Here is a 17,863-nt window from a genome sequence, read left to right on the forward strand (position 1 = left end):
AAACAAAGTTCACCAAGTCATTGGGCCACTAAGATAACAAGATTCATTGAAGACCACTTATTTTCCGATCTTACCGTCAACGTGTATTCTTTCTAAATTAGTTTATACATATGTTTAGTATTCTAGTTTTAAAGCTTTTCTTAAGAAGTTTCACTTATATCCTTTGTACTTGCAGCATTGTCAGAAAAAGCACTGAACTAGAAATATCACCAACATTTAACTGGCAAGTCTCTACAGTTAAATGGACCGTCAGTTTTGAAGAAATAAACTATTTCTTTCTGCTCCTCATCTCAGAGATTGAGAATTGTTGTTGGTTTTTAACTCACATATTGTTAGGGAAACAGGCCAATTTTGAATTTATTATGATTACTGTAATATGCCTTATTCAGGAAAATAAACCATCAACTTGCTTGGGAGAGACAAATGCATATGGTGTTAGGATGTTTAATCCTGTTAAGAAAAATGGAGCAGTATTCCTTTGATGTAAAAAGTTATTTAAATGACTAGCTATGTTCAGTTTGTCTCTATGTGTGATTTGTCATCTTATGTAGTAAACGGAGTTCCCTCTCGAAGTCCAAGATTGCTTGCTTCCGGGGATGACTCTGTGGATAGTCTGCTGCAGCGGATGGTCCAACATGAGGACCAAGAGCCCCTGGAGAAGAATATAGATGCTGTGATTGCATCTGCTTCGGGGCCACCTTCCTCCAGTCCAGGCCACAGCCACAGCAGGGAGCGAGCCCTGGGAAAACCGGACAGCCTTCTGGTGCCCTCAGCCCCCAGTGACTCTTGCAGTAGCGGCATCTCACTCCTGTCTGAGAAGTTGCCGAGCAGCTGCTCGCCCCATCATATCAAGAGAAGTGTCGTGGAAGTCATGCAGCGCCAAGCTCGGAAAATGTGCAATTATGACAAAATCTTGGCCACTAAGAAAAACCTGGACCATGTCAATAAAATATTAAAAGCCAAAAAACTTCAGAGACAGGCCAGGACAGGGAATAACTTTGTGAAACGCAGACCAGGGCGACCTCGGAAATGCCCCCTCCAGGCTGTGGTGTCAATGCAAGCATTCCAGGCTGCCCGGTTTGTCAGCCCTGACTCGAATGAAGGCGAAGAAAGAGCAGCCCTGCCCCTCCGTCCCGACACAGTTACGGACGTCATTGAGGCTGTTGTACAGAGCGTAAACCTGAGTCCAGAACATAAGAAGGGGCTGAAGAGGAAGAGTTGGCTGTTGGAAGAACAGACCAAGAAAAAGCAGAAGCCATTCCCAGAGGAAGAGCAAGAGCATACTAAAAGGTAATTATCCTTGTTTGACGTTTTACCTGAGGGGAGAAAAACAGCTTTTTATAAACATAACATACATATGCAGCTGAATTCTTCAGGTAATCTCCTAACCTTTCATTATGTAAAACCTCTACTCTTCTGTTTTATTTAAAAGTGTTATTTATGGCTGCCCACAATTATGAAATATTAAGAAGCACATGGGATGTAACAGTCCAGGCTGAAACCCTGACTTTGCAGAGGAGGAATTCAAGGCCCGGAGAGGTTATGTATTTTACCCAGCACATAGCTGTGTGGCTGCAGTTAGTCTTAGGCTCAGACTCTTCTCTGTGCTCCAGACTTTTCATCCTATCGTCACACATTTTTCTGCAGGTTAGATTTATTTTCTTCACAGTTTCCTTGTTATAGTCTTACTTTTCTAAAAGGTGTAGAGCACAGAGCCAAAAATCACTCCCCCAAAAAGAGCTTTTAATCCTTTTGTTATGTATCCAACCAGATTCTTCCCCTGAAGGTATGCTTGGTAGTTTTAAATGAGTTATAATACAGTATTCACCATTTGCAAATGACTTTTCCTTTACTAAATACAGCATGCTCACTCATAGTTACATGGCGGCCCCTGTTCACAATTAGAGAAATACAAATTAAAACTGCCAGCACATTTTTAAGCCTCTTAACATTTATTTTCAAACTGCTCTCTTAAAAGCCACACCAATTTATACTTCTACTAATTTTATACAGTAATAGTCGTATACTTCTTACCCCCCACTCTTACCTACCCTGGAAATTATCTTTCTAAAAATCTTTATCGGAAGCAGGGCAAAATGTCTTCCTCAGTTTAATTTAGGTGAAATATACTTCCTAAATGTTGCTTCCTACTTATTTTAATTTGCACTTATTTGCATATTGGGACATTAGTATTTGTTTATGTACCTTACCTATTTTTTAAGTACTCATTATATACAGTCAGGATGATAACCTTTAGTGTTTGTTGTATGACATTTGGTTTTCTTTATATTTTCTTGCCAAACAACAATAGAACAATGAGAGTTTATCAGTCTTTTTCTCTGCCATCTGCCTTGGTGAATCCTATATAGAGAGGTTTTTCATAACTCTCTAATGCATATGTCTAGGAAAAATACTTTTTTTTCCTAGAGAATATATGGGATTGAAATTTTTTTCATTGTAGTATGTGCTTGTACTACTTTTAGTGAAACTGAAAGCTTACTGATTGAAAAGTTAAGTCTCTTTTCACATGATCTCATTTCCTCTCAAATCCTGTTCTCCTCAAGGGCGTGACTGTGAACAGTATACCACGGAGGGGCACCCAGCTGGCCCAGTCCGGGGAGCATGTGACTCTTGACCTCGGGGTCGTGAATTCAAGCCCCACTCTGAGTGTAGAGATTACTTAAAAATAAAATCTTTAAAAAAAAAAAAATCAGTATACTATGTATACTTTGATATCTTTTCTTACACCTGTTCAGGTGGGTGCCTCTGCAAAGCTGGTGTCTTATGTAAGTGGTAACACACTGTAGTTTTTAACTCTTTCTCTTCATGTGTCTCAGAGATCTTGTCATTAGGACACGTAGAATTACCTTACTCCATGCTAAGAACATAGAATAATTTATTTCACTGTTCTCCTTTAATGGATTCCATATTACCTTTATTTTTTTTTTAATGATTTTTATTTATTTATTTAAGAGAGAGAATGAGCAAGGAGGAGGGGCAGAGGGAGAGGCAGAAGCAGACTCCCTGCCGAGCAGGGAGCCCGATACGGGACTCGATCCCAGGACCCTGGGATCATGACCTGAGCTGAAGGCAGATGGTTAACTAAGCCACCCAGGCACCCTCCATATTAGCTTTAGCATATAGGTGTTTAAATCAGTTGAAATTTGCTTTAGTACAAGTTATGAGTTAGTGCTATATTTATGATCACTCATTGTCAAGGTTACAGTTTTATAAACATGGCTGTTTTTATGTTGTATGTAGTTTTTACTCTTTATATTCCCACTGAATTGTAGTTTTCTTTTTTGGAAAGGCAGGAAAATAGAGATTTTGTTTTAAAAAGAGATGTAATTTAAACTTTAAAAAAAAATTTAAATGGTAGTCTTAGCACTATTTATTGATTAATTTTTCCCTACTTATTGGAAATGATACCTTTATTATATACTAAATTTTTATATGTTTTGGGGTCTTAGGGTCTATTTTTATTGTTTCTTCCCATCAGACTATTTTAGTATCAGTGTTTTTCCATTTTAGTCACTGAGGCTTTAAAATACTGAAAAGAGGGGCACCTGGGTGGCTCAGTCTGCTAAGTGTCTTGCCTTCTGCTCAGGTCATAACCCTGGGGTCCTGGGATTGAGCTCTGTATCCAGCTCCCTGCTCAGTGGGGAGTCTGCTTCTCCCTCTTCCTCTACCCCTCCTCCTCACTTATTCTCTCTCTCAAATAAATAAAAAATCTTTAAAAAAAAAAACAAAACAGTGAAAAAAGAATGATTTCTGCCTTCACGGTAGTAAGAACGTGACAGTTCATGACATTTTGACCATTCACTTTAGGGGAAGGGTCACCTTAAAAATGTGCTTCAGAGGGGCGCCTGGGTGGCTTAGTAGTTAATTGTCTGCCTTCAGCTCGTCATGATCCCAGGCTGCTGGGATCGAGCCCCACATCGGGCTCCCTGCTCCTCGGGAAGCTGCTTCTCCCTCTCCCACTCCCCCTGCTTGTGTTCCCTCTCTCGCTATGTCTCTCTGTCAAATAAATAAAATCTTTAAGAAAAAAAAAAAAATGTGCTTCAGAGAAAAGGCTTTATTCCAGAAAAGCCTTTCTGTTCCAGGAAATTCTAGTATCATAGTCACCAACATTAAACACTTTAATTTTCCACAAAATTACATTTTAGAATTTGAAGAAATTATGAGGAGAAAGATACAGTTTCTACCCTCAGGAGTAGAGGAGATGTATCAAGAAAGGACATGACATAGGAAGTTCCCAGAGACAGCAACAGTTTTTCACCTTTTTGTAACTAGAACCTACTATAATACTTGTTACATAGCAGGGGTTATTCATTTCCTTATTCAATAAGTATTTATTGCAAAATCATTTATGCTATGTGCTAGGATAGGTAACAGTGGTATGCAAATATAGATATATTCACTATCCCCATGAATCACACAGTCTAAATTCCAGTATGAACAGTTATTTAGTGTTACAAGAATGTATTGTTGAGGTAATTGACCTAGGTTTCCTGTGGAAGTAATTACTAAATTAAAATCTGAAGAGTAGACTTCATCTGTTATTTAAAGGAGCAAGGCTAGAACAAACATTATGGGCTGAGTATGAAAAGGCATGGCAAGCTTAAGGAAGTGAAAGAAGACTTTTGTGGCCAAAACACAGAGCTAATTAGAGTACGGTCTAAAGCCTGGAGAATGAGTCTAAATAAAAGATTGTGGGGACCAGATCATGCAGAGGGCTTTGTTTGCCATGTTAAAGAGTTTGGATACTATTTGTTGATTTAATAACAAACCAGATTGCAAAAGAATAATGTAATGGTTATGAGCTGGGTTCTAGACTCAGAAGAAACTGGATTCAAATCCTGGTTCTAAAAGGAAAAAAGATAAATTTTTAAAACTAGGTAAAAAATAAAATCATAAAATCTTAAAAATACTTAGAACTGAATAAACACTCTGCTGCATACTAAAACTTGCAGGATGTATCTAAAGAGGTGCCTAGAGAGAGATTCATAGCCTTTAAGGCTTATATTATTTTTTTAATGCTGAAAATTCATGAACCAAGAGGCCAATTAAGAAATGAGAAAAACAAGAGAACAAGCCCCAAAATGGTAAATGAAGAAGATGGAAACATATACATTAAATTAACAAAGCTAAGGTACAATAGAAAGAATCACCGAAGACCAAAGTTAGTTCCTTGAAGACTGATAAAATATACACACTACTCATAAAGTTGATCAATGAAGAACATTATGAGTTAAAAAGGAGATAGGCTATATATGAGAGATTAAAAAATGACTATAAGCACGTTACACCCAACAAATCTCAGTTAAGATGTACATATTCCTAGGAAAAACCTACCCAAGAAGAAATAGCCTGAGTGCTTCTTTTCTATAAATGGAATCTTTAATTTAAAATTTTATGGCAAAAGAAAGCAGCAGGACCAGACGGTTTACAAGAAAATTCAACCACATTTGAAATAAAAGGATCGTTCTAGTCTCATTAAAACTCTTTAGGGGCGCCTGGCTGGCTCAGTCGGTGGAGCTTGGGACTCTTGAACTCAGGGTTTTAAGTTCGAGCCTCAGGTGGGTGTAGAGATACTTAATAAATAAACGTAAAAAAAAAAATAATAATAAAAAACCTTTTTAGAGATGGTGAGGGAAGTAAGGAGGGGAATACACATACAGAAAGCACATAGACATAAGAAATCAGTTTAAAAATTTTTTCCCAAAGTTAACGACCAGTGTAGACATAGAAGGGGTGAATATTGAACATTGCTAGCTAGCACCCATGTGCCTTCCCAATCACAGGCTGCTTCCCTACCATTAGCCACAATCAGTCTCCTGACTTCCAAGGTAACCACATCTATAACTTTTTAAATACCATTTTAAGTATGTAACCCTGACAATATTCTTTAGTTTATCCTTACTGAACTTCATTTGGATGGAATTATACATGAAGTATGCTTTTGTGTCTCACCTTTTCTGCTCACCGTATATATACATGTTAAACCATCTATGTTGTTACACATTGCTGTAGTTACCTTCTTTTTATTGTGTACTAATCCGTTGTTTGTATACAATACAGTTTTTCCATTTTACTGTTGGGTTATTTCCACTTTGAGGCTATTATCCAAAAATGTTGCTCTTAATATTCCTTTAATGTCCACTGATGGATATGGGCACTCATTTCTTTACGGTATATTCCAAGGAATGGAATTAATGAATAAAGTAAAAGTTTTGTCCCAAGACTTAATTTCAGGCTATGGTATATTAAGCCAGTGTAGAACTGAGTAGGTAAGAGAAACAGAAGCACGTATGTATGCAAGCTTGCTGTATGACAGAGGTAACACTGCAGTAGGGACAGAAGGGGCGCCTGGGTGGCTCAGTTGGTTAAGCGGCTGCCTTCGGCTCAGGTCGTGATCCCAGGGCCCTGGGATCGAGCCCCACATCAGGTTCCCTGCTCGGCGGAGAGCCTGCTTCTCCCTCTCCCTCTGTCTGCTGCTCTGCCTACTTGTGCTCTCTCTATCTCTGTTAAATAAATAAATAAAAATCTTTAAAAAAAAAAAAAATAGGGACAGAAAACAATATTTAATAAATTGTGCCCTAAAAGTTGATATTACAGGGCACCTGGGTGGCTCAGTTGGTTAAGCAACTGCCTTCAGCTCAGGTCATGATCCCAGAGTCCCGGGATCGAGTCCCACATCGGGCTCCCTGCTTGGTGGGGAGTCTGCTTCTCCCTCTGACCCTGCCCCCTCTTGTGCTCTCTCTCTCTCTCAAATAAATAAAATCTTAAAAAAAAAATGATATCACATAGTAATGGAAATGAAATTGGATTCTGTCTTATCCTATATAAAAAATTAATTCCCAGTTGACTAAATCCATAAGTGTTAAAAGCAAAACTTTAAACTTTCTAAGTCTAATAGATGGAAGGAGAAAAATATCACAACCTTGTTGTCAGGAAGGATTTCATAAACAAGATATCAAAAGCAGTAATCATACAAGTAAAGACTGATATACTGGATTATATTAAAACTAAGAATTTCTAGGGGTGCCTGGGTGGCTCAGTCATTAAGCATCTGCCTGCGGCTCAGGTCATGATCCCAGGGCCCTGGGTTTGAGCCCCGCATCAGGCTTCCCGCTCCGCTCTCCCACTCCCCCTGCTTGTGTTCCCTCTCTCGCTGTGTCTCTCTGTCAAATAAATAAAATCTTTAAAAAAAAAAAAAAAAGTTCCTCAACGAATGAAGACATACTACAGAAATTCTCTAGACTCTTCCAGTAAAACCTATGCCATGATTGGGCATAAGAAACTAAGGATTTCTATTTCTATTTCTATAAACATCATCATGACAAATATATGAAGACTTGCTACAAAGTGGGAAATTTATAACACATATAATGTGTATAGTTTTGGTATCCAGAATATATAACAACAAAAAAAATGTGTTACAAATAAATCCTATATAATCTAGCAGTTCCCCTTTAGAAAAACTCTTGCCCAGCAATCACCAGAAAACACTTTTCAGAAAGGTAGTAGCAATATTGGTTATAACATATAGAAAATGGAAATATCCAAGATTACCGTGAAAAGGAATAAATATATTCTAGTTTTTCACACAATGGAATATGATATGGTAATAAAAATAATGAATTACAGCTGATATGTAATAATAATGGATGAGTCTTAGAAACATGATATTAAGTAAAAAAAAGCAAGTCCCTAAAAATGATTTACTAGCTGGTAACTATTTTTATAAAGCAAAAGAAAAACAAAAACCATGGAAACTGAACAAAGTATTGTATTGATGTAGATAAATATATCATAAAACCATATTTTATCTTTTTTATTTTATTTTTTTTTAGAGAGCACACACACAAGTGGAGGGGGGTAGGTGGTGGTGGAGGTGCAGAGGGAGAGAGAGACTCTTAAGCCAGTTCTGTGGCCAGTGTAGAGCCCCACAAGGGGCTTGATCTCATGACCCTAAGATCATGACCTGTATCAAAATCAAGAGTCCGCCACTTAACTGACTGAGCCACCCAGGCTCCCCCATAAAACCATTTTTTTTTTTTTTTTTTTTTTTTTTACTTTAGAGAAACAGTGTGCGTGCACTGGGGGAGGGAGGAGAGAGAGAGGGGGAAGATTGAGAATCTCAAGTAGACTCACTGCAGAGTGCAGAGCTGACCTCGGGGCTCAGTCTCATGACCCTGAGATCATGACCTGAGCCGAAACCAAGAGTCGGGTACTCAGCCTACTGAGCCACCCAGGCGCCCCTTGAAATACTCAGTTTTAAAGCCCTTAGGCATAGGTATCCAGATGGGGCATGGAAACCATGGTGACCCTGAGTTTGATGTTAGAGACCTAATGGAGTGAGGAGTCGGGCCGTGGTGCAAAGTGGGGAGAGCATCAATGCAGTGTAGGGTGTGAGAGCCTAAGTAGAATGAGATGGATGCTCTTGTAAAGGGCGTGTACAGAGTGGCATAGTCGCATAAGCGTCCAGCTCTTGATTTTGGCTCAAGCGATGATCTCGGGATCGTGAGATCAAGCCCCATGTCAGGCTGCACACTTGGCAGGGAGTCTGCTTCTCTCTCTCTCTCTCTCTCTTTCTCCCCCTCTGCCCCTGCCCTCACTCACACACACACTCTTCCTCTCTCAAATAAATCTTTAAAACAGAGAGAGTGAGTGCCTGGTGTTGGATATAGATACCACCAAGGTTAGGAAGTTGTCCATCCCAGACTTCATTAATAAGAATTTTTTAAATTCTATGAATAGGCATTTGCATTTCTTGTAAGCTGTCATGGTAATTCTGATGTGTGTGGTCTATGGACAGCACATGGGGAAACATAGCACTGGGAGAATTTATATATGTAGGTGATAAGCAGGAAAGCAGAAAACATTTTTGATTGCAGAAGAAAGAAATAAGGCACAGAAGTAGAAATGAATTTGCCTGGAAAGGAGAACAGTAAAAAATACATAATAAATTAAATGATTAAACACCTAAGAACAGGTAAAAAGATAAATAATAAATTAGTTGGATAGACGGATGGATGGGTAGATAGAAAGATAGATCCTATAACCAAGTATGATGTATCCCAGTTATGTAAGACTTGTTCAACAATTAAAAGTCAATTAAGGTTATTCATCACATCAAAAGGCTAAAGAAGAAAAATCACACAAATGCCAATAAATGAAGAAACATAATTTCACAGACTCTAACACGTTTGTGATAAAAACTCTGAGCAGTCTATGATCAGAAAGAAACTACCTCAACATAATAAAGGCCATGCACAAAAAAACCACAGCAGACAACCTCAGTGGTGAGAGGTTGAGAGCTTTCCCCTGATGCCAGGAATGAGGGAAGGTGCCCTCCTGTGCCACTTCAATATAGTGGAGTATTAAAATTCCCAACCAGAGCCGTCAGGCAAGAAAAAGAAGTAAAAGGCATCCACATTGTAAAGGGAAAAATAAAATTAGCTCTGTTCACAGATGCCATGATCTTATATGCCAAAAACCTTGAAGATCTCACACAAAAACTATTAAAGCTACTGAACGAGTTCAGCAAAGTTGAGAACACAGAATCCACATACAAAATCAGCTGCATTTCTGTAAACCAACAATTTTCCCAAAAGGTCCCAAAAGGAAATTAAGAAAACAATTCTTATAGTAGCATCAAAAAGAATAGAATAGTTAAGAATAAATTTAGGAAGGTAAAACTTGTATGTTGAAAACTACAAAACAGGGTGCCTGGGTGGCTCAATTGGTTAAGTGTCTGCCTTTGGCTTAGGTCATGATCTCAGGGTCCTGGGATTGAGTCCTGCGTCAGACTCCCTGCTCTGCGGGGAGTCTGCTTCTCCCTTGCCCTTCCTCCCACTCATTCTCTCAATCTCTCTCTTTCAAATAAATAAAATCTTAAAAAAAAAAAAAAAAACTACAAAACATTGTTTAGTGAAATGAAAGAAGACGTGAGTAAATGGAAAGACAGCCTGTGTTCATGGACTGGAAGACCTAATGTTAAAATACCAGAACTACCCAAAGCGATCTACAGATTCAGTGCAAAATCCCAGTGATGTTTTTTATGAAAATAGAAAAACCCATCCTAAAATTCATCAGGAATCTAAAGGAATCCCAAACAGCCAAACAGTCTTGAAAAAGAATTAAATTAGAGAACTGACTCTTCCGGATTTTTTCTTTTTCTCACCTTTTTGCGCTGGCTAGAACTTTTTTCTTTGATGCTGAATATATGATGAGAGCGGACAATTTCCTTGTCCATAATATTAGGGAAACAGTTTATTGTTTTTGCCTCATACTCAGTAGTGAAAGACTATCTAGGAAATTCCCTGCCATGTCATTGCTTCGGTCGCAAGGTCCCTAGCCAGTCTGTTTGCTTATGTTTGTGTCGTATATAATTTCTAGGGTCTTTAGTTTTACTTAGTGGAACGATAAGTGGCAGTATCTATTCCATCTTTGCCTGGAACTGCAATCGGCTTAGTTTTTTTTTTAAGATTTTATTTATTTGAGAGAGAGAGAGAGCACACGAGCACAAGCTGGGGGAGAGCAGAGGAAGTGGGAGAAGCAGACTCCACCCTGAGCAGGGAGCCCGACGTGGGGCTCCAGGATCACAACCTGAGCCGAAGGCGGATGCCGAACAGACTGAGCCACCCAGGCGCCCCAGCAATCAACTTAATTTTTAAAGATGTTTTTGATTGACTTAGAATTCTATTTTAACAGGCCTTTTCCTCCTTCCCCTCCTTCTCCCCTTCCTCCTCCCTTAGTACTTACAGATGTTATATCCTTGCCTTCTGGCTTGCATTGTTTCAGACAGGAAATCTGCACTCATTCTTCTTGTACTCCTCTATAGATTGTGTATTTTGTCCTCTCGCTTCTTAAATGTTCTTGAGTAGTTTTTAGCAATTTACTATGATATGCCTTGTTTTATTTGAATTTATATTGTTTATGGTTTGTTTAGCTTCTTGGAACTTTGAGTTTATACTTTTTATCAAATTTGGAAAATATTTGGCCATTAATCTTTGGGTTTTTTTCACTGTGAATTTCTTTACATTGTAAATGTCGCACAATTGTGTGTGGTTTTTGTTCTTTTCCAAATGTTCAGGGTTTTTTGGTAGGCAGTTAAGTTACTTGTGGTTTGGCTTAGATTCTTTTCAAGACTGTTTTTAAGCTTTATTAGTGCTGGTCTTTATTCTAGGAATAGTTGAGCTATATGGAAATGAGTGATACTCCCCTCTGGGATATCTGTGGAATGCCCTACTATTAGGCAATGTCCTTCCACTCTGCCTCGTGGAATCACCTGCCATCGTGTGTGAGCTCTGGGAGTTGTTCAGGTTACAACATACAGTAGGTTGGTGGTTCTTTGTCCAGCCTTCTAGAATTTCACCCTGCATGTGCACAACCTCGCATTTAGCGGTGTACTATGGGAGGCCCATACAGATTTCTAGAATTACTTTCCTCTGTGGCTTTCTCCACTCCAGTACTCTGCCCCAACAGTCCCAGTGCCCTCAACCTCTCTGTTTTCTGTTCAGTTCATCACGTTGGCTGTTCTCTGCTATGGCTCTCCTCCTTCCACCATCATCCTCCCTACAAAGGGAAACTGCTATAGGACTATTCTTATTTTTTTTAATTTTATTTCTTTATTTTTCTTTTTATTTTTTCTTAAGTAGGCTCCACACCCAGCGTGGAGCCCAACACAGGGCCTGAATGCACAACCCTGAGACTTGAGCCAAGATCAAGAGTTGGACTCGAAACTGATTGAGCCACCCAGGCGCCTTATTTTTTTTTTTCTTTCTTTTTTTCTTTTCAGTTTTCTCAGGGATCACAGTGCTGTCCTATTGTCCAGTGTCTGCTAAGTGTTTCATAAACTTTCTCCAGGTTTATAGTAGTTTACTGTATTTCTAATAGTTTCTGTCAGGAGGACAAGTCTGGTATCTGTTACTCCATCACAGTCAGATGAGGAAGTCCCGTACCTTGTGTTTTACTTGCTGTCTTGTTCTTTAAATAGCCAATAATAAACATTTCCTTTAAACTTGTCTTTCTAGCTTTACTGAAGCAGCAGTTGAGATTCCCAGTCCTCCTGAAACCCCAGCCAAGCCTCCTGAACCTGAAAATACCTTGCAGCCTGTGCTTTCTCTCATCCCAAGGGAAAAGAAGGCCCCACGTCCCCCAAAGAAGAAGTATCAGAAAGCAGGGCTGTATTCTGACGTTTACAAAACTACAGAGTGAGTAGTATTACCTATCAGCTGACATGCTTTAAAGACCTATTATTCTTCCATGTTCGAAAAAACAGTTTGAGTATCAGAAAACAGAATACAAGTGTAATGTACACAAGTGTAATGTACACAAATATGAAGCTCAGCACAAACACCTTGGTGTTCACTTTTCTCATGATACTGCACTATGTTGTTTGGGGCTGATTATTTTCTCAGATCTTTTTCTGGGGTGGTTGGTTTTTGTTTGTTTGGGTATTTTATTTAAATTCTAGTTAGTTAGCATAGTATAACACTAATTTCAGTATCTTCCCTCATCTTTATCTTCTCTCTGCCTAAATTATATATCTATAGTTTGGATTCTAATGGTGCCTTTTTTCTTAATTAAACATAAGAAAAATGGCACTATGTGTGTATCTCTAATGACCTTGATGATTTTCTGTATTCATTCTTCATTCATTGAATGCTTTCTTGTTTCCAGACACTTTGTCAGATGAGTAAAATATACTTCTTGTAAGAACGTCCTCTTCCCTTGGGAAGGTACAGCTGAAGAAGCGCTCTTAAGAATATGTAGGGCTTGGGGGCGCCTGGCTGGCTCAGTCGTTAAGCGTCTGCCTTCGGCTCGGGTCACGTTCCCAGGGTCCTGGGATCGAGCCCCACATCGGGCTCCGTGCTCAGCGGGAAGTCTGCTTCTCCCTCTCCCTCTGCCTCTCCCCCTGCTTGTGTGCGCTCGCTTTCTCTCTCTCTCTCTCTCAAATAGATAAAAAAATCTTTTAAAATACATATATATATATATGTAGAGCCTGAAGAGATACCACCTGTCACTGAGTACGAGGTATCTCATAGAATACAGTTGATTTAGGTTCTGGAAGTTCAATACTAGTTTGCAAGGTAGAAAAGGGCATTCCAGTTAAAGAGGATAGCCTGTCCTAGGCACATACAGGATGCAAAGATTTTTCAGTGCTTCTGAAATATAGTGGTGTTGTGGAAAATAAGCATTGCATGATAGGGATCACAAAACCATGGACCTAACGGACTCTAAGATACTTACCTCGTTAAGCTGTAGGAAATTAAATAGGATATTTTTAGGAAAGGAAAAATGCAAGTATGTGTTATAAGATGAACTCTAGCAGCAGAGCGGAAAATGAATGGGGGGTGACTAATGGCAGAAACGCAGTGTCCCTCAAAAGGTCGTGAGGGTCTGAATTTTGGCCAGAAAGAGTGAAATTGAAAGAGGAAAGATTAGATTTTAGAGCTATATCTTACTTGGTGTGGTTAAAGTGATCTCTATGTAAACCACAGCACCTTATTTTGCATTGAAAAGATTTTCTATTGGGACACATGGGTGGCTCAGTCGGTTAAGCGTCCACCTTTCAGCTCAAGTCATGATCTCAGGGTCCTGGGATAGAGCCCTGCATTGGGCTCCCTGTTCAGCGGGGAGCCTGCTTCTCCCCCTGCCTGCTACTCCCCCTGCTTGTGTGTTCTCTCTCTCTCTCTCTGACAAATAAATAAATAAAATCTTAAAAAAAAAAAAAAGATTTTCTATTTATTTGCCACTGAAGTAGATGCCACATAAGCTCTTTGTACTCTATTCCTGCTTCTTGGATCATGAAAATGTTTTATGCGTTAAGCTTATTAGTTTCAGCTCCCAATAATAGGAAATTCTCTCAAATATCCAAGACTTGAAGAAGATAGACATTCATTTTCCTTTAATGTAAAAAAGGTTATGAAGTACACACTTCAGGGTTAATGTGGGAACTTCACAGTATCTTCAGGGATCTAGAATCCTTTCTTTCTGTTCTTCCGTCTCAGCATTAAGCTTCCATTTCTGTGGTTACCTGTTATTCCAACATAGCTGCTAGAGTTCAGCCATAAGGTCATCATTTTAGAAAGCAGAAAAGAAAGGGAGTATAAAAAGCATGCAGCTTCTTCGCAAGGAAACAGTATGAAGTGAATGTGTCTTCCCATCCCCGACCCCAAAATTCATAATTCGAATCCCTAGTCCCTGATGTGATGGTATTTGGAGGTAGGACTTTTGGGAAGTAATTAGGTCATGAGGGGGTAACCCTGGTGAATAGGATTAGTGTCCTTAGAAGAAACAACAGAGAGATGATCTCTCTCCACTGTGTGAGGAGTAGCAGGAAGGTGGCATTGCAAGCCAGGAAGAGTGTTCTCACTGGAATTCAACCCTGATCTTGGACTTCCCAGCCTCCAGAAGAGTGAGAAATAAAAATTTGTTTTTGAAGCCACCCATTAATGTATTACAGCAGCCCAAACTGACTAAAAAAAGAAACTTACAAAATATAGTCCCTGGCTAGAACATAATCATGGAACCACACTTCAGCCACATCAGGCTGGGAAATAATGGTTAATATTTCAGATGATGATGCCTAAAAAAAAATTAGCATTCTGTAACTATAAATGAGAAAATGGAAATGTATTTTGGAAAGAGCTATTTTAATTATAATTTTAAGCAATGTTTTTTCTCAGTTTTCTGCTAAAAAATTTTAAGTTCAAGTTTTATTTCTGTTTGTACTAATGTACTTTTTGTGAATTAAATCCCTTAAAAAAGGAGATTAATAATAAAGTCAGACTGTGAGTCAAAAGATCAGTATCTTCAACCACATCAGTGTTTTAAAATGTCTCTCATCAGGGGAGGCCTGGGTAGTTCAGTCGGTTAGCGTCCGACTCTTGATTTTGGCTCAGGTCATGATCTCAGGGCTGTGAGATCAAGCCCCGTATCAGGCTCTGCGGTCAGTGAGGAATCTGCTTGAGATTCTCTCCCTTTCCCTCTCCTTTCCCCTTGTTTATGTAAGAACGAGCTACTCACCTCTTAGAAATGAGGAAGACAATGGGTTTATTTTGGGATATTTTGAAGAAACTGATCAGACTGATACATGTATACATTCTTACAAACTGTGAAGCCAGTATATTTTTGTGGGCTGGTTGGTTATTGTTTGTAGCAATTTGGGTTTTTTTCTTTGTTTTGTTTTTTAATTAATAAATAATTATTTAGAGCAGTTTTAGGTTAATAAAATTAATATAAAGTGACAAGAGTTTGCATACAACTCCTGGCCCACACAGCCTCTCCTACTTTCAACATCCTGCACCACAGTGTTAGATATATTATGATCAGGAACCTACACTGTGACACATCATTATCCCCCCAAAGTCCATAGTTGACATTAGAGTTCACTCTTGGTGTTATATGTTGTATGGGTTTTCATAAATGTATGACGTGTATCCACCACCATAATATCACACAGAATGATTTCCCTGCCCCAAAAGTCCTCCGTGCTCTGTCATTTTGTTTTGGGGCCACAGAATGGTACAAAGAAATTGCAGAGTTACTCTTTTGTATGTAAATTATCATAGGTTTTAAAAAGTTATGAGGGGATATGATTTCACTCACACATGGAATTTAAAAATGAAACAAAACAAAGGAAAAAGAATGAGACAAACTAAGAAACAGACTCTTCACCCTAGAGAATACACTGATGGTCACCAGAGGGGAGGTGGTGGGTGGGGCAGCAGGGGAAATAGGTGGTGGGAGAGGAAGGAGTGCACCTGTCATGATGAGCACTAGGTGATAATGGAAGTGTTGAATCACTGTATTGTACACCTGAAACTAATATTACATCACGAAATAGAGTAATTGCAGTGTCAGGGTGTTGGAAAGGGTGGGCTATTGAAACTGTTGATGTTATGGGGCGCCTGGGTGGCTCAGTCGTTAAGCGTCTGCCTTCGGCTTGGGTCATGATCCCAGGGTCCTGGGATCGAGCCCCACATCAGGCTCCCTGCTCAGCGGGGGGCTTGCTTCTCCCTCTCCCACTCCCCCTGCTTGTGTTTCCCTCTCTCGCTGTGTCTCTCTCTGTCAAATAAATAAATAAAATCTTTAAAAAAAAAGAAAATGTTGATGTTCAAATTGAAAGGGATTAAAGATTGGGTAGATGGTATGAATTCAAAGACAGGGCGAGAGTCAGTGATGATCCCAGTGTTTCATTTTGTATTGCTGGTTGGATAATGATGTCATTAGTGAAAATACCAGAAACAAGTGTTATAGACAGTACTCCTTGGTTTAAGAAAACCTGCATTATTAATATACCTTTATTTAGGTACCAAAGAATGTCTAGTAATACAGTCAACAGATTACTAACAGAGGTTAACCTGCTTAGTTTTCTGTGCCTGCTCTAGCAAGTTACTTAAGTTACTCGAAGGAACACAGATTTATCATCTTACAGTTCCTGGGGTCAGAAGTTCAAACTGAGTCTCTCTAGGCTAAAATCAAGGTGTTGGCAAGGCTGCATTCCCTCTGGTGGCTCTAGAATAGAATCCTTTTCCTTGCCTTTCCAGCTTCAAGAGGCTACCCACATTTCTTGGATTGGGGCCCCTTCTGTCTTCAAAACCAGCAATGACAGATTGAGTCCTCCCATTTTATCACTTCAACCTTATTCTCTTGTCACTGACTTTGCCTGTTTTATGTTCCTCTTTCATTTATAAGCTCCCTTGTGATTATATGGGGCTCACCCAGATAATCCAGAATAATCTCCCCATCTCTAAATCAACAGATAAGACACCTTAATTCCTTCTGCATGTTCCCAGCTTCTGGGGATGGCAGTGTGGGCGTGGAGGAAGGGTGGGTGTTCCTGCGCCTACTCGACCACTCTAGGCTATGGGATTTAAAACAGGGAAGTGGGGTTTGCACTTCTTATTTTATGTTTGTCTGTATTTCTTGAAGTTATAAAAAGGCTGTATTACTTTTGGAATTTAAATTTAATTTTATCTAAAAGGAATTTAAAAGAATATGTTAAATCAGATATATATCAAGTGAATTGGAGATTGAACTTCAGACTTGAGTATTTTGGTGAGAGTATTTTGAGTATTAGTTTCTCTGAAATCATAAAAATGAAACTTTATGAATAAAATGAAGCTGTTGAACTATATACTTTGTATATTGATGGGAGTACTGAAGCTAATAAAAGGTTAAATGACTCAGGTCACACAGATCATTTTTAGGTAAACTAGGTTGAAAATTCAGCTTATCTGATTTTTATTTCTGTCACTTAGAAAATGAAAGTAACCCTAGTAAAGGTTTTCTTTTATATCATTTTATCTTTGGGGCACGTGGGTGGCTTAGTTGGTTAAGCAACTGCCTTTGGCTGAGGTCATGATCCCGGGGTCCCGGGATCGAACCTCACATCCAGCTCCCTGCTCAGCAGGGGAGTCTGCTTCTCCGAACTCTGCCCCTCCCCCTGCTGGTGCTTCCTCTCCCTCTCTCTCTCTCAAATAAATAAATAAATCATTTTATCTTTATTGAGCTATAATTGATATCCAACATCATGTAAATTTCAGGTATGCAACATAATGATTTAATATTTGTATATATTTGTGAAATGATCACCACAATAAGTCTACTTAACCTCTGTCAGCATACGTAGTTACAAAATTTTTTCTTGCCATGAGAATTTTTTTTTTAAGATTTATTTTTAAGTAATCTCTACACCCAGCATGGGGCTCAAACTCATAATCAGAAAATCAAGAGATGCATGTTCTACTCACTGAGCCAGCCAGGTTCCCCGCCATGAGAACTTTTAAGATTTCTTTTCTTTTTTCCTTTCCTTTCCTTTCCTTTTCTATTCTATTCTTTTTAAGAT

General features: G+C 39.0%; 1 protein-coding gene across 4 annotated transcripts in view; it reads left to right on the top strand.

The window, feature by feature from the left end:
- ASH1L (ASH1 like histone lysine methyltransferase) overlaps positions 1-17,863 on the top strand; it is a 196,241-nt gene that overhangs the window by 91,062 nt on the left and 87,316 nt on the right. For all 4 annotated transcript variants that reach the window (XM_032398349.1, XM_032398348.1, XM_032398347.1 and 1 more), the window contains exons 5-6: positions 552-1,290; positions 12,042-12,221. In XM_032398349.1, the coding sequence (XP_032254240.1) occupies positions 552-1,290; positions 12,042-12,221 (919 nt within the window). The remainder of the gene's footprint in view (positions 1-551; positions 1,291-12,041; positions 12,222-17,863) is intronic.

Source organism: Phoca vitulina, unplaced genomic scaffold (genome assembly GCF_004348235.1).
Source record: "Phoca vitulina isolate PV1807 unplaced genomic scaffold, GSC_HSeal_1.0 scaffold115, whole genome shotgun sequence".
Taxonomy (NCBI): Eukaryota; Metazoa; Chordata; class Mammalia; order Carnivora; family Phocidae; genus Phoca; species Phoca vitulina.